Genomic DNA, 15,737 nt, shown 5'->3' with positions numbered 1-15,737 from the left:
TAAAAGTGCTTAAAATGTTATGGCCAGTGGTTACTTAGCATTCATAGCTCTATTCAATTACTGTAACAACCTCTGAACCATCTCTTGCTCCATTTTTTAATCCCTTCCGTTTCTTCTCTGATAATAGACTCTGTGTTCATTCAAAAATGCAAATCTGACTGTGTTGCTTTGTTGCTTCAGATGGTTTATGTTGCCTTACAGGAGGACCCTATGTGATATTTAGTTGCTTCTCCAGCAGTGTCTCTTACCACTTTCCTCTTTCATTTCCCCAAATACGCTACACTGTAGCCAGATTAAATATCTTTCAACTCCTTAAGTAAGCCATGTTCTTTTTCAGGTTGTCACACTTGACATATTTTTATCCTGGAAACATTACCCTCTTTGGTTAACTTCAAGATGATACTAATCCTTCAGCTTTTCAGTTAAATGTGGCTTCCTCTGGTAATCCTTTATGGATGGTCCTCTACCCCTAAGCATGTTAGATATCCTTGTTATGTTCTATAATAGTACTTAATATTTACTAAACACTAACAAAATGGTTTATATGGATTACTGTATTTAATCCTGTGACGTTGATACATTGAAGAAGGCTCCAATTATACTTGCCAAAATCTATTTTTCTCCTATGGCGTGGTGATAACTACAAAAAGAAGTTATTAGAAAAGAGACTGGGAAAAATGTGTCCAAAGTTGAACCTTTTAATACCAAGTTAAGGAGGTTTTTTCTTTTTAAACTATGTGCCATATTGCTACTGGTGAGCGTTTTTAAGTAAGACGGACGACTGAGTCAGAAATAACTGATGTCACAAGTGGGTAATTGGTATCTGTGAAAAACAGATTGTTCCTTTGATCTCTCCCTAACCTGTTGGGAAGGCAATTGCTGTATTATGACAGGCTGTAGAGGTGAGAGAAAGGGGGAAAGGATATATCTTCTTCCTTTTACCTCCTACTACTACCTCATATGATCACACTCTGAATTTTACCATCGCTAATAACTATTTCCTCTGACGTCTCATATTTTCCTTCTTTCTTGTTCAATGGATGACATATTCCTGCTTCTCTAAAATACGCTCTTTCACCTGCTCTCACAGTTCCATAGTCTTTCCAGAAACTTCACTTCTTCAGTTAATTCCTCTCCCACGTTGCCATTACTAGATCATTCTCATTAGCATTCTAGAATCTCTTGAATTTTCAAAATACACACAAACCTTCCTTGATCCCATTTCTCCCACTGGCTGCCTACCCCGTTCTCTGCTTCTTTCATGCAAAGATTCTCAAGAGCTATCTCTACTAATTGTTTCCATTTCCTCTCCTATTCATACTTCAGCACTCCAGTCTAGCTTTCCTTCCACTGTATCTGCTTATGTCAGGTTCACAGACACTTTTTATGTCTAAACCTAAGGGTCAGTTCTCATTCCTTACTCAACTGCTTAGCTGGTTACTCTGTTTTATAGATTTGAGATCAGGTAATCCCGATTTTCTACCTACTTCACTGGCCTTTCCTTCTTAGTCTCTTGCTGGGTTCCCGTCACCTACCAGATTTCAGAGCACCCCATCCACCCCCACCCCCAACCCTGCCAAAGCACCATCCACTTCTTTTCTATGCTAGGGAACTATGCTTGTTCCCTAGATGATCTCGTCCAATTATGAGATGTTAAATACCAAGCTAATAGTTCTGAATTTATGTCTTCATATCTAATTTCCCCTGGGCTTTATATTCCTATATGCAGTTGGTTAGTTGACTGGGATCACAAAATTAGTCCAGATGGAGTTCTTGATTTCCACAAACTCCCTAAAATCCTACTCCTCCCCCAGTCTTCATTAAATAGTACTAATCATTTTATCTACTTGTTCATGCCAAAAAGCTAAACTTCATCCCAATTCTTCTTTTGTTCTTTCACATACTCTACCTCAATAGATTTTGACAGTTCTTAATATTTCTCCATTCTCACCTCCCAGCCCAAACTACCATCTCTTCCTTGAACTTCTATAACAGATGTCTAACTAGACTCTTTGCTTCCATGTACTATCCGTTCTCCCATAGCAGCAGAATGAGCTTAAAAAGGCCTGAATTAGATCATTCATCTGTTTGAAACCCTCTAATGTCTTCCTATTTCACTTAGAATAAAAAAAAATCTAAGCCCTTACAATTTATGACCTGGTCCATATCTACTCTCTAACTTCGGTTGCTTATCACTAACCTGTTTACTTACTAACCTTGGTCTCTACCCACCTTTATCTTCCTCAAAGCATACCATTTCTTTTTATGCCTCAGGACCTTTGCACTTAAGTGTTTCTTTGCCAGGAATGCTTTTCTTAGGTTATCTACTGTAAGAAGCATACCACTTCTAGTCACTCTTGTCACATATAACCCTGATGTATTTCCACTTAACACTTTCTGAAATTCTTTCCGTGTATGTTCTGGCTTTCCTTCACTACTATGTACAAACATTTTTATCACAAACATTTATCCCCAGCACGAAAATAGTGCCTTGCACATAGGAGGTTCTGAACAAACCTGTTGAAGGAGTGAATCAATCCCAGAGATGACTTTAGGATGGTATAATTAGAAGAGTGTTTTGTATTACTCTGGAATATATCTCTACATTCGTATCAAGGTCTTTCGCTTCACCTGAAACTCCTTAACCTTAAATCTTTTCTGCTTCTGCAAATCATGTTGTCTGGATATTTAACCTGTGCACTAATTTTCTCATCAGAGAGATAATACTTGCTTTAAATCACAGAATCTTTAATAAAGTTAGTTATAAAGATGAGCCCATCAGATAAAATACAGCTTTTCTTTAGGACAGTTTATTTTTGGAAGCCTTCCTGATTTCCCAACTAGAAAGGACTTTACTTCATAGTATTTAGTGCCTTCTCAAACATAATTTGCACAAGATCAGGGACTGAATTATTTAAATTTTTCTCTCCTGTAGTGCTCAACAAAGTATCTCATAATTGGATTGACTTGTGGGCATAGTCTTCTTTGCTCTAAAAGCTACGTAGAATAGATAATTGTGAAATAGAAAGTACGGGCAAAGAAATTTAAGATTAATTGGGCAGTAGCCATTAGATCTTTGTTAGAGTATTCCCAGAGTTTCCTTTGCTTGGTGACATAAGAATAGCCTCCTCTCATTCTGTAGACATATACCTTGCTTTTTAGAAAAGATTCAAGGCAGTTTATGAAATACAAGTTACAGTAGGGTAATCAATTACAAATAGGCTAAAGGACAAACAAGCATAAGCAATTAAAATGAAGCTAGCGATAAGGTTAATATAAACAAACATCCTTGAAGTCCTGTGTACTTGTTATATAAACTACCATTTTTCTCTGGGAATTCTAATAACCAATTTAGATGGGGAGTTGTATCTGTTACACAGTTGAATGTTCTAGGAAGATCTAGCTACTTTTGTTTTAATGACAGGAACTTCAAATTTCTATTCTCAGGGTTAGTGATAAGTTTAGAGTTCTTGGTATCTTTTTGAATCTCATAGCTTTGAGTTTTGAACTGAATTTGAGGATTTATAAGTTATCTAAAGGAATGACAAGGATATTTTTAAAGCCAGCCTAACCATGTAAATATTTTGAAAAGTTTAGTATTTTAATGCTAGTTAAAGCTCTGTAATGTATACCAAATAATACATCTTAAAACTTGCTCTTACTAGGAAGGCTAATATTCTGTTACTAGCTTTAATATGGTATTGTGAAAATGCTTTCGTTCTTTTTTTTCTTTTAAAGGTATTGTCCTTCTTGTAAAACTGATTCCAATGAAGTTGTAAAGGCTGGTGAAAGACTCAAGATGAGTAAAAAGAAAGCAAAGATGCCATCAGCTAGTACTGAAAGCCGAAGAGACTGGGGCAGGGTAAAGAAGAAATTCCCCTTTTCTTCCTAATAGCAAGTTATAATATATAATGTTTTAATACCAATAGTAGTAATGGTATAAAAGATTAAACAGTATCATTATTTGTTAATATCAATGGTACTTAAATTACATAAACAGTTGGGTTCCTATTCACATCTCAGAATTAAGGGCTTTCATTAAAATTTAACATAACTGATTTCTCAACGTTTGTTTTGCGTCTTGTAGGGAATGGCTTGTGTTGGTCGTACGAGAGAATGTACTATTGTCCCTTCTAATCATTATGGACCCATTCCTGGTATTCCTGTTGGATCAACTTGGAGATTTAGAGTTCAGGTATGTTTTAACATTGGCTTAGTTGAAAGGGGAGAATTGACTATCAGATTATAGCAATGTTAATGTCTGTTGATTGTAAGTGAACCTAACACATGACATTCACTTGTTGAATGAAATGTATTTTTTAGGATGGGTGTACTCTTCCTGGAGGTTAACAAAGGAACATACATCACAGAATTGGGCATTAGCTATGCATTTTCATCACTTTGTTTTTACTGTTCTGTTATAGTTGTGGTAGTAACCATTATTGTTAAGCTTTCTAAACAGCCTTTCCTGCCAAAAATTTAGCATTTGAAATATTAAACTTGAATCATGTGGCAAATTCTCGTTGAATGTCGTGGAACTCTAAGCTTGTTTCAGGTGTTGTTTTTGGGATTTATCCTCCTGAACAAATGCTAAGACGTTGGGCAGAGGAAGTGCCAGCTAATCCGAGAATAAAATAATTTCCCGTTTCCAATTATAGACACCCAGGATTCTGAATATTAAATAAGAGGGGCCTTTTTTTTTTTTTTTTTTTTTTTTTTTGAGACGGAGTCTTGCTCTGTTGCCCAGGCTGGAGTGCAGTGGTGCGATCTCAGTTCACTGCAAGCTCCGCCTCGTGGGTTCACGCCATTCTCCTGCCTCAGCCTCCCAAGTAGCTGGGACTACAGGCGCCTGCCACCACGCCTGGCTAATTTTTTGTATTTGTAGTAGAGACGAGGTTTCACCGTGTTAGCCAGGATGGTCTCGATCTCCTAACCTCATGATCCACCTGCCTTGGCCTCCCATTACAGGCATGAGCCACCGCGCCCGGCCTGGCTTTAATTTTTATATTGAATGGCCCTGGTACTTAGACCTTTAATACAATATAACATTTAGATAACATACACTTATCCCTTGGTATCTGTGGGGGATTGGTTCCAAGATCCCCTATAGACACCAAAGTCTGTGGATGCTCAAATTGCACACAAGCTCAGGCTTGTGTGGTGGCTCACACCTGTAATCTCAGCACTTTGGAAGGCCGCAGCAGCCAGATCGCTTGAGGCCAGGAGTTCAAAACCAGCCTCGCCAACATGGTGAGACCCATCTCTACTAAAAATACAAAAATCAGACAGATGTGGTTGCAAGCGCCTATAATCCCAGCTACTCAGGAGGCTGAGGCAGGGGAATTGCTTGAACCCAGGAGGCAGAGGTTGCAGTGAGCCGAGATTGTGCCACTGCACTCCAGCCTGGGTGACAGAGCGAGACTCTGTCTCAAAAAAAAAAAAAAAAAAAAAAAATCCTTTTTACAATGGTGCAGTATTTTCATATAACCTATGCACATCCTCCTTTATACGTTAAATCACCTCTAGATTACCTATAATACCTAATAGAGTGTAAATGCTATGTAAATAGTTGTTAACACTGTATTGTTTGCAGAATCATGACAAGAAAAACTCTGGACAGATTCAGTACAGACACAGCCGTCTGTTTATTCTTCCCAAATATTTTTTACTCTCTTGACTTGGCAGATGTGGAACCAGTGGGCCAACTGTAATAAATAAAAATGGCTTAAAAAGCTATGTATATATTAAATACTGGTAAATAATTTATATTTTAAAAACGCGCCCTACTTTTATCTTTTTTATTTGTTTGTTTGGAGACAGAGTTTCACTCTTGTTGCCCAGGCTGGAGTGCAATGGCACGATCTTGGCTCACCACAACCTCTACCTCCCGGGTTCAAGCAATTCTCCTGCCTCAGCCTCGCAAGTAGCTGGGATTACAGGCATGCACCACCACGCCTGGCTAATTTTGTATTTTTAGTAGAGACAGGGTTTCTCCATGTTGGTCAGGCTGGTCTCGAACTCCCAACCTCAGGTTATCTGCCTGTCTCAGCCTCCCAAAGTGCTGGGATTACAGGCGTGAGCCACTGCGCCCGGCTTCATCATCATTTTCTGTTTCTCAGAGGCAGCCACTTGAAAATTTTAGTTTTCTCCTATGCATTTACCTTCTTATTTCTTTCTTTTTTTTTTTTTTTTTTAAGAGACAGGGTCTTGCTCTATCACCCAGGCTGGAGTGCAGTAGCAGTGACAGCTCACTGTAACTTCAGACTTCTGGGCTCAAGTGATCATTCCACCTAGCTAGGACTAAAGATGTAAAGATGTATTCCACCATGCCTAGCTGTGTTTTTGTTTTGTTTTGTTTTTTGGTAGAGACAGGGTCATGCTATGTTACCCAGGCTAGTCTCAGACTCCTGGCCTAAAGCAGTGCTCCAGCCTTGGCCTCCCAAAGCACTGGGATTATAAGCTTAGTGGCGGCGGTGTTGGCAGATGTGGCAGCAGCTTCTCCTCCTCCTCCTCCCTCCTCTCCTCCCTCCTGTCTCTTCCCTCCTCCCTCCTCCTGGATGCAGTGCCATAATCACAGTCCCCTCCTGGGCTCAAGCTGTCCTTTACTCTGAGCCACCAGAGTGGCTGAAACTACAGGCATACACCACCACACCCAGCTGATTTTTGTGTTTTTTTTTTTTTGTAGAGTCTGGGTTTCACCATGTTGCCCAGACTGATCTTGAATCCCTGGGTTCAATTTCTCCTGCCTTAGTTTCCCAAAGTACTGGGATTACAGGTGTGAGCCACTGTGCCTTGCCCTACCTTCTTATTTCTATTAATAAATAATGTATTTATACGGTTTTAAATTCATCTTTTAGTTGTATTCACTTCTTTCTTTCTTTCTTTTTTTTTTTTTGAGGCGGAGTTTTGCTGTTGTCGCCCAGGCTGGAGTGCAGTGGCACAATCTCGGCTCACCGCAACCTCCGCCTCCTGGTTTCAAGCAATTCTCCTGCCTCAGCCTCCCAAGTAGCTGGTATTACAGGTATACGTCACCATGCCCAGCTAATTTTGTATTTTTAGTAGAGATGGGGTTTCTCCATGTTGGTCAGGCTGGTCTCAAACTCCTGACCTCAGGTGATCCACCCGCCTTGGCCTCCCAAAGTGCTGGGATTACAGGCGTGAGCCACCGTGCCCGGCCATATTAACTTCTTTCTGTGGAAGATGAAACATTTAGTTTAATACTCTCTGTGTTCTTTTATCTTTGCAATAGTTGTATTATAATTTTGGTAGAACCAGTATTCAAAGTTTAGGTTATTATGACTTTGGATCTATAAATACAATAAAATACTGTATATAAATTGAATGTACTACTATAAATATAGTAAAAATACACTTTGTGTATTTCTAATTGCCTTATTTTTTTGCATCTTTTTTTCGTATACCTGTCTGTCACGTATTTATTTTCTAAACTCTGAAAGCCTCCTTATATAGTCTAAGATGACTATGAGGTTGTTTTCCTGAGCATCTAGTGAGATGGATTTGCTATTTAGAAAGTGGGGAAGATTTAGGAAAAACAGATTATTTTGGCCAGGGTTGATGAGGTGGGGAGATCAAATGGTACCTTCTGCTGAGGTGTTTCAAAAGCCAAAACCTTTCCAGGTTCTGTTGCTGTCACCTTCTTGTTGGCTTCTAAAAGCTTCTAAAGTGCCTTTCCACCCCCGCCCCCCGCCCCAAATTATTGTGCAAGCTTGAATTCAGTTTCCTTTACTCTGCTAAGAACAATTGTATTGGCCAGGCGTGGTGGCTCACACCGTAATCCCAACACTCTTGGGGGCTGAGGCAGGAGGATTGCTTGAGCCCAGGAGTTCAAGACCAGCCTGGGCAACATGGTGAGACCCCTGTCTCTACCAAAAAAAAAAAAAAAAAAAAAACCCAAAACAAATTGTATGACCAACAGATGAACTGCAGTCCTTTTTCAGGGAGTTTGAAGTTCACAAAGAAGTGACACTTGTTTCACTGAGGCAGGAATGAAGATATGAGGGGAAAAGCCGTCATCCATTGAAGTAGAAATGGATAGCATGTTTGGGTAATATTGAGGAGTTTTGGCTCAGGCATATATGTTCCTTGAAGGAGAAGCTGCAGATAAGGCTAGGAGAAATAGATAGGAGCCATATTTAGAGAGGGTAATAAATCATGTTGACTTGGGTTTGATACTGTGTGACCACTTAATATATTTTAAGAAGTTGCAAGTCAAAAGCAGAATTATTTTTAAAAGAATCATCCGGTTTGTGATAGATAGGATGGGTTTGAAGGAGCAAAACTAGAGGCAGAAAAAAAAGGATCTGTTGTGAGCATTCGTGACTCAAACTACGATTGAACAGTGGAAGTACAAGAAGATGGATTTGAGAAATTTAGGAGGTAAAATCAGCAATCCTTGTAACCAAAAGGGTTTGAGGAATAAGGGAGAAGAATGGGGCTAAAATAACTCCTGCATTTTTGACTTCACAAACTAGGTAGGCAACAGGGCCACTATCCAAGACTGGAAATAAGAGAGAAACGGTATGGACTGCTGGTAGTCCTCTTTTAGCTGAGTTGAGCTGGAAGTTCCAATAGACATAAGATGATTATTTACTAGTTATTATGCAACTCAGAATTCTACTCAATCAGTTTTAGAATTCTCAGAACCTAAAGGATATGTTTGAGGAGATTTAAAATGAGAGAGCAAAAGATAGAACTCTGTGAGACTCACTTCTTGGATCTTTAGGTACCAGGAGATTTAAAATGAGAGAGCAAAAGATAGAACTCTGTGAGACTCACTTCTTGGGTCTTTAGGTACCAAGAATATATATGAAAGCATTTTGTAAATGTATCTTAACTGTTCAGAGGTATTTTGAGACTCTCTTTAATTGTTTTATAGGTGAGCGAAGCAGGTGTTCACAGACCCCATGTTGGTGGAATTCATGGTCGAAGTAATGATGGGGCTTATTCTCTTGTACTGGCTGGTGGATTTGCGGATGAAGTCGTAAGTCATTATACAACCTTACTTATTAGTACCTGCCTTGACCATTTGTAAAATACAATAGCTTTGCCTAGGATACATCAAATACTGTTGTGTCTTTTTAGCAGTTTTTGTTGAAGTAATCAGTTTTATAGAAGTTAGAAAGTAAATCATTTGACAGTGTTTATTGTTTACATGTACTGGTTTGACTTATATGTGTTTGTTAAGTGATTATTATAAGGAAAACACATTCTCTATAGAGCTTTTTTTTTTTTTTCCTTTTTTTTTTTTTTTTTTTTTTTTTGAGATGGAGTCTCGCTATATCACCTGGGCTGGAGTGCAGTGGTGTGATCTCAGCTCCCTGCAACCTGTGCCTTTGGGTTCAAGTGATTTTCCTGCCTCAGCCTCCCAAGTATGTGAGATTTCAGGCGCCTGCCATCACACCTGACTAATTTTTGTATTTTTATGTATTTATTTTTTGAGGCGGAGTTTTACTCTTGTCACCTAGACTGGAGTGCGGTGGCTCAGTCTCGGCTTACTGCAATCTCCTCCTCCCAGGTTCAAGCGATTCTCCTGCCTCCACCTCCTGAGTAGCTGGGATTACAAGTATGCACCACTGTGCCTGGCTAATTCTTGTATTTTTAGTAGAAATGGGGTTTCACCACGATGGCCAGGCTGGTCTCGAACTCCTGACCTCAGGTGATCCTCCCGCCTTGGCCTCCCAAAGTGTTGGGATTACAGGCGTGAGCCACCACACCCGGTCAATTTTTGTATTTTTAGTAGAGCTGGGGTTTCGCCATGTTGGCCAGGTTGGTCTCGAACTCCTGACCTCAGATGATCTGCGCACCTTGGCTTCCCAAACTGCTGGGATTATAGGCGTGAGCCACGGTGCCCATCCTCTATAGAGCTTTTTTTTGTCATTCTTCTTTAAGTTTTCTCTTTTAAAAAATAAAAACTCGTTCCAGTGTTAAATCTATAGAGTTTTTTTTTTTAAATTAAACTTACTATTTTGAGATAGTTGTAGATTCACATGTAGCATTAGAAACAATACAGAGGGCCGAATCCAGTGGTTCATGCCTGTAATCCCAGCACTTTTGAGAGGCTGAAGTGGGTGAATCTCTTGAGCTCAGGAGTTCAAGACCAGCCTGGGCAACGTGGCAAAGCCCTGTCCCTACCAAAAAAACAGAGAAATTAGCTGGGTGTGGTGGCATGTGCCTGTAGTCCCGGCTACCCAGGAGGATGAGGCAGGAGGATTGCTTGAGCTCAGGAGGTCGAGGCTGTAGTGAGCCATGATCATGCCAGCGCAGCACTCCAGCCTGGGTGACAGAGAGCAAGACCCTGTCTCCTTAAAAAAAAAAAAAAAAAAAAAAAGCGGGAAGGGGATCCTGTGCCCTCTACCCAGTTTCTCCCAGTGGTGACATCTTGCAAAACTATAGTACAATATCAGAACCAGGATATTGACACTATACAGTCGGGCTGAACATTTATATTACCACAGTTTCCATTATTGTGTTGCCCTTTTATAGCTGCACCTATCAGATGTAGCCCCCCCACTGCTTCTTAACCTCTGACAACCACTAATCTTTTCTCTTTTTCTTTCTTTTTTTTTTTTTTTGAGATGGAATCTTGCCCTTGTCGCCCAGCTTGGAGTGCAATGGCGCCATCTCAGTTCGCCGCAAGCAGCCTCCTGAATAGCTGGGATTACAGGCGGCCGGTTAATTTTTGTGTTTTTACTAGAGATGGGGTTTCTCCATATTGGCCAGACTAGTCTGGAACTCCTGGCCTCAGGTGATCTGCCCACCTCGGCTTCCCAAAGTGCTGGGATTACAGGCATGAGCTACCGTGCCGAGTCTTTTTTTTTTTTTTTTTTTTTTTTTTTGAGATAGAGTCTCAGTCTGTCTTCCAGGCTACAGGGCAGTGATGCGATTTCGGCTCACTGCAACCTCTGCCTCCCAGGTTCAAGTGATTCTCCTGGCGCAGCTTTCCGAGTAGCTGGGACTACAGGCATGCATCGCCATGTCTGACTAATTTTTGTATTTTTGGTATAGGTGGGGTTTCACCATGTTGGCCAGGCTGGTCTCAAACTCCTGACCTCAAGTGACCTGCCTACCTCAGCCTCCCAAAGTACTGGGATTACAGGCGTGAGCCACTGCTCCCAGCCTCATTTCTTCCTGTAATTTTCTCACTTCAAGAATTTTTATAAATGGAAGTATGTAGCATATTATATATTAACCTTTAGGATTGGCTTTTTCCACTCAGCATGATTCTCTGGAGATTGTGGCATGTATCAATAGTTCATTTCTTTTTATTGATGAGTACTAGTCCATGGTGTGGATGTACCACAGTTCATTTAATCATTTACTCTTGGAAGAACAGCTGGGTTCTTTTGAGTTTTTAGCTATTACAGATAAAGCTACAGTAAATATTTGTGAACAGGTTTTTTGTAAACATAAGTCTTTATTTCTTTGGAATAAATGCCCCAGAAGTGCAATTCCTGGGTCACATGTGGCAGTTGCATGTTTAGTTGTTTAAAGAAACTCCCAAACTGTTTTCTCCAGTGACTACCATTTTATGTTCCTATCGGCAGTATATGAGTGATCCAGTTTCTCTGCATCTCACCAGCATTCGCTGTTGTTGCTGTTTTTTGTTTCAGCCATTCTGATAGGTGTGTAGTGATATCTTATTGTTGGACGTGATTCGTTTGCTTATTTGCCATCTGTATAGCCTCTTTAGTAGTATAGCACTTCAGGTTTTTTGGCCATTTTCTAATTGGGTTTTTTTTTTTGTTTTTTTTTTGTTTTTTTTTTTTACCGTTCATCAGATATGTGGTCTTCAGGTATTTACTTGCTTTCATGGATTGTTACAAAGATGAATCAATTTGAGTAGTTATGGAGAGAGAACACAAAATATAGTATGTTTTCAGACAAATAGAAAAGCATGCTGGCTTTCTGAAAGGCGGATTTAGCAGTGCATTTACATTAACATGGCAAAGTAAATGGAAATGGAAATATTTAGGTTCATCCTTTGCATTCTTCTTTAGCATCCATATTTTGAAGCTATATCTTTATGTATTTGTCAGAAATACAAAAGATGTTATATAGTTTATTACAGTCAGCTCTTGGAATTTTTTGAAGGCTTTATAAATAAACCAACTAGAAATGTAGTCTCTTTAACATTTGTTTTTAGTGTCTGAGCAATTGTATTTGATCTGGTCTCTGACATTTGTTGTATTTGAGACTTGGGCCAAATTATTTAACTCTGGTAACTCAGTTTCCCCATCTGTAAAAAGAAGAAATAGTATTTTATGTCGGGAAGACGATTACATTAACTGAGATAATTTATGTGGCCCTTTGCACATAGCACGGACTCAAATGTTAGTTATATTCTCTGTAGCAGAATATTAAATAAGGCCAGTCACAGTGGCTCATTCCTGTAATCTCAGCACTTTCGGAGTCCGAGGTGGGCTGATCACTTGAGGTCAGGACTTCGAAACCAGCCTGGCCAACATGATGAAACTCCGTCTCTACTAAAAGTACAAAAATTACCCAGGCGTGGTGATGCATTCCTGTAATCCCAGCTACTTGGGAGGCTGAGGCAGGAGAATCACTTGAACCCAGGAAGCAGAGGTTGCGGTGAGCCAAGATCACATCACTGTACTCCAGCCTGGATGACAAAGTGAGACTCTGTCTTTAAAAAAAAGAAAAGAATATTATCTTAAATATATGAAGTTTATTTTCTTGTTTCCATGTTTTTGAATATACTTACTGGTCAAACGTTAAAACATTTGTGGAGATAAGTACTGACGAACCGCTAATTGTCTTAGTTAAGTCTGTTACATAATGTGAAGAAAAATTTTAGGACTAAGATGACATATAGGCCTTGATTGACAGCTAAAATGTGTCTGGAAATGTTTATATATTTTATAAGCATTTTCAACTTTTTGATCTTTCTATTGTAGGCAAGTATATCTATAGGATTAGGAAAAGGAAACCTGATGAATAAGCTTTTCACATTTAAGAAAAAAAGTTTCCTGAATTCTTGAATTTGGTATAAATTTCATGAAGCCAGTGATCTTTGTTCTGTCTGGGTGAATGGATGTAATACTCTTGCGTACCTGCTGATAACTGAGTTAATATTTTAGCCTAGTAACTTAAGAATTAATCAAATGCCAGTTTTAGTGCCTTGTATTTTGGTGACCTCTTCTGAGAAGTGAGGACCCACAAAGATGACCTGCATCCTCTCAGTTGTCTTGAGAAGTAGTTTGCTCAGTGTTCAGGAGAAGACTCGGAAGCCAGAGTCTGTTTGGTTTTGTGTCCTGGCTGTGGAGCCATCTCTTTTCCTAGTTGTGTGATTTTAGGCAATTTACTGAACCTCTGCCACATCTGTAAAATAAGATTTATAGTACTTAAAGGCTTGCTGTGAGGTTTAAATGAATTAATTATATGTAAAATGCTTCTCCTAACACCACCTAACCCCCCAGTAGTAGATGTGTGTTACACTAGCAGTGGTACAGTTTTGCAGGGATGTAAAGGGTATTATGAGAGAAGTTGGTAACATTTGAGGCTATGGTCTAGACAACCTTGAATTAAGTCATTAAAGGAGTTTGGGGAATGTTTGTCTTCATTGTGCTTTGGAATTATTTATCTGATAGTCTATAGGGAGGAGGCTGAGAAGTTTGGGATAAAGGTCTTCCACCTGATCTTGATGATAGCAAGAATGTGAGCATCCAGCTTGTTGTCTTAGGCAGTTGCTTTAGCAGCTTGGGAGAAGAATAGAGGTTGGGAATAACTGAAGAACGGAGTTACTTTGGGGCAGTGCTATGTCCCTTGTGTAGATAGAGAACTGCTTTATGTGAGCTCTTCCCAGGCAGCAGAACTTGTTTAGGCTACTGCCTGCCAGGCACAATTTAATGGATCATTGACTAGAAGATGCAACAAATTTAGGTTGATTATTTTTCCATAGGAAAAATATTTTATTTTTATTTTTTAATAGAGACAAGGTCTCGCTATGTCACCCAGGCTGGTCTTGAACTCCTGGGCTCAAGCAGGCCAACTGCTTTGGCCTCCCACAGTGCTGGGATTACAGGCATGAATCATTGCGCCTGGCCTTTCCATAGGAAAAATAGCCTGAAATAATATGGTTTGAGCTCTTACAGTCTTGACAGTTTTTTCCCTCGTGATAATATAATGTTTTTGTTGCTGTAATGATTAAAGTACAAATGAGTTAATGGTACAGAATTTTAGCCATGTTTCCTTGATTTGCTGCTTGAAGAATAATCAGAAATGTTTTAAATACTATTTAGCTTACATTTGTCTTATTATGCTCTCTTACTTTCCATTACTTTTTCTTTATGGCACTCCCATAATAACTTGAAAAGTTGACAGAGTTATGAATATGAATATTGTGGAGTCTGTCCAGATACCGGGTGGAAGACTGGTTTTGATCAGTTTAAGAAGTATTCTAAACTGTTCTAGATGTACGTATTTATTAGAATTCCTTCTCATAGAATACATACTAAAGATTAAGTTTCGTAATACCTTGTTTAAAAAATATGTAGACCTTAATATTGGATTAACAAAAGGTGAAAGTAAATTTAAGGGTTTTGGACCAATAACACTTTAAGACCATGAGATGTTTATTTGTGGCTTTTAATCCAAGGGAAAAACAAAGTATAAATAATTGACTTCTATAATAAGAATTTAGTAGACACAAAACATCATTGTCTAAGTTGTCTAAACTAATTAAAATGATCTTGCATTAAAGAATCACTATTTTGCTAGTGTTAGTAGAATTAATTGTGCACTGATAGTTAGTTTTCTTAATTTGTTTCAAGTACTGAATCAGATAGAGACAATAATATCCATATAAATTTGTAGCTGCTATAGAAGTAATTGGAGAGCTTTTGGCCTTTTTTTTTTTTTTTTTTTTTACATTTAGTAGATACTTTATACTACTTTTAGATTTTTCAAATTTTTTCCAAATTTCTTCTTAATGGGAGGCTATTATTTTACCTGAATGTGTGATATGGGTGAACCCACAGAATGTGAAATAAAGGGAACTTAACTATGCTGTTAGAATTTTAATATGAAAGCCAGAGCGCAGTGGGTCATGCCTGTAATCCCAGCACTTTGGGAGGCCAAGGCGGATGGATCACTTGAGACCGGGAGTTGGAGACCAACATGGCCAACATGACAAAACCCCATCTCTACTAAAAATACAAAAGCTAGACAGGCGTAGTGGCACATTCCTGTAATCCCAGCTGCTTGGGAGGCTGAGGCAGGAGAATCGATTGAACCTGGGAGGCAGAGGCTACAGCGAGCCGAGATCGTGCCACCGCACTCCAGCCTGGGTGACAGAGCAAGACTCTGTCTCAAAAAAAAAGTTAATGTGAAGTTTTTAGGTAAATTTGCTTTTGTAGTACTTATTTATTGTTAATGCCAGAATTTGAAATTTGAGGCAGCACACTTAGGTATGGTGTAGATGTCAGTTGGAAATTTGGTTATGGAGTGTTTGTTGAAGTGGTATTATCTATAAAGAACCTACAAGCTGGTATTGATAAGTTTTAACATTGAATTGAATAAAATATAATATTTAAATCCATAAGACCTTACCTTGTTTGTAACATCCTATTGATTATTTTACTACATATATAGCATGAGACTAACCATATTTGGAGATGTTGAAAAGTATAATTTAAAGTGAAAGTGTTAGGTCAAGTTATATGACTTGAAAGTATAGTACACACAAGATTGCATTTAAA

At 39.0% G+C, this 15,737-nt stretch overlaps 1 protein-coding gene across 2 annotated transcripts in view; it reads left to right on the top strand.

Annotated features, from left to right (window-relative positions):
- The window catches only part of UHRF2 (ubiquitin like with PHD and ring finger domains 2), a 93,691-nt gene that overhangs the window by 64,595 nt on the left and 13,359 nt on the right, over positions 1-15,737 (top strand). For both annotated transcript variants that reach the window (XR_010148980.1, XM_001142916.8), the window contains exons 7-9: positions 3,739-3,862; positions 4,088-4,195; positions 8,897-9,001. Coding sequence is in view for 1 of the 2 variants with exons in the window: in XM_001142916.8 (XP_001142916.3) it covers positions 3,739-3,862; positions 4,088-4,195; positions 8,897-9,001 (337 nt within the window). In the remaining variant the exon portion in view is untranslated. The remainder of the gene's footprint in view (positions 1-3,738; positions 3,863-4,087; positions 4,196-8,896; positions 9,002-15,737) is intronic.

Source organism: Pan troglodytes, chromosome 11 (genome assembly GCF_028858775.2).
Source record: "Pan troglodytes isolate AG18354 chromosome 11, NHGRI_mPanTro3-v2.0_pri, whole genome shotgun sequence".
Lineage (NCBI taxonomy): Eukaryota > Metazoa > Chordata > Mammalia > Primates > Hominidae > Pan > Pan troglodytes.
The sequence above is the reverse complement of the archived record's forward strand: the minus strand, read 5'-3'. Positions and strand labels throughout refer to the sequence as shown.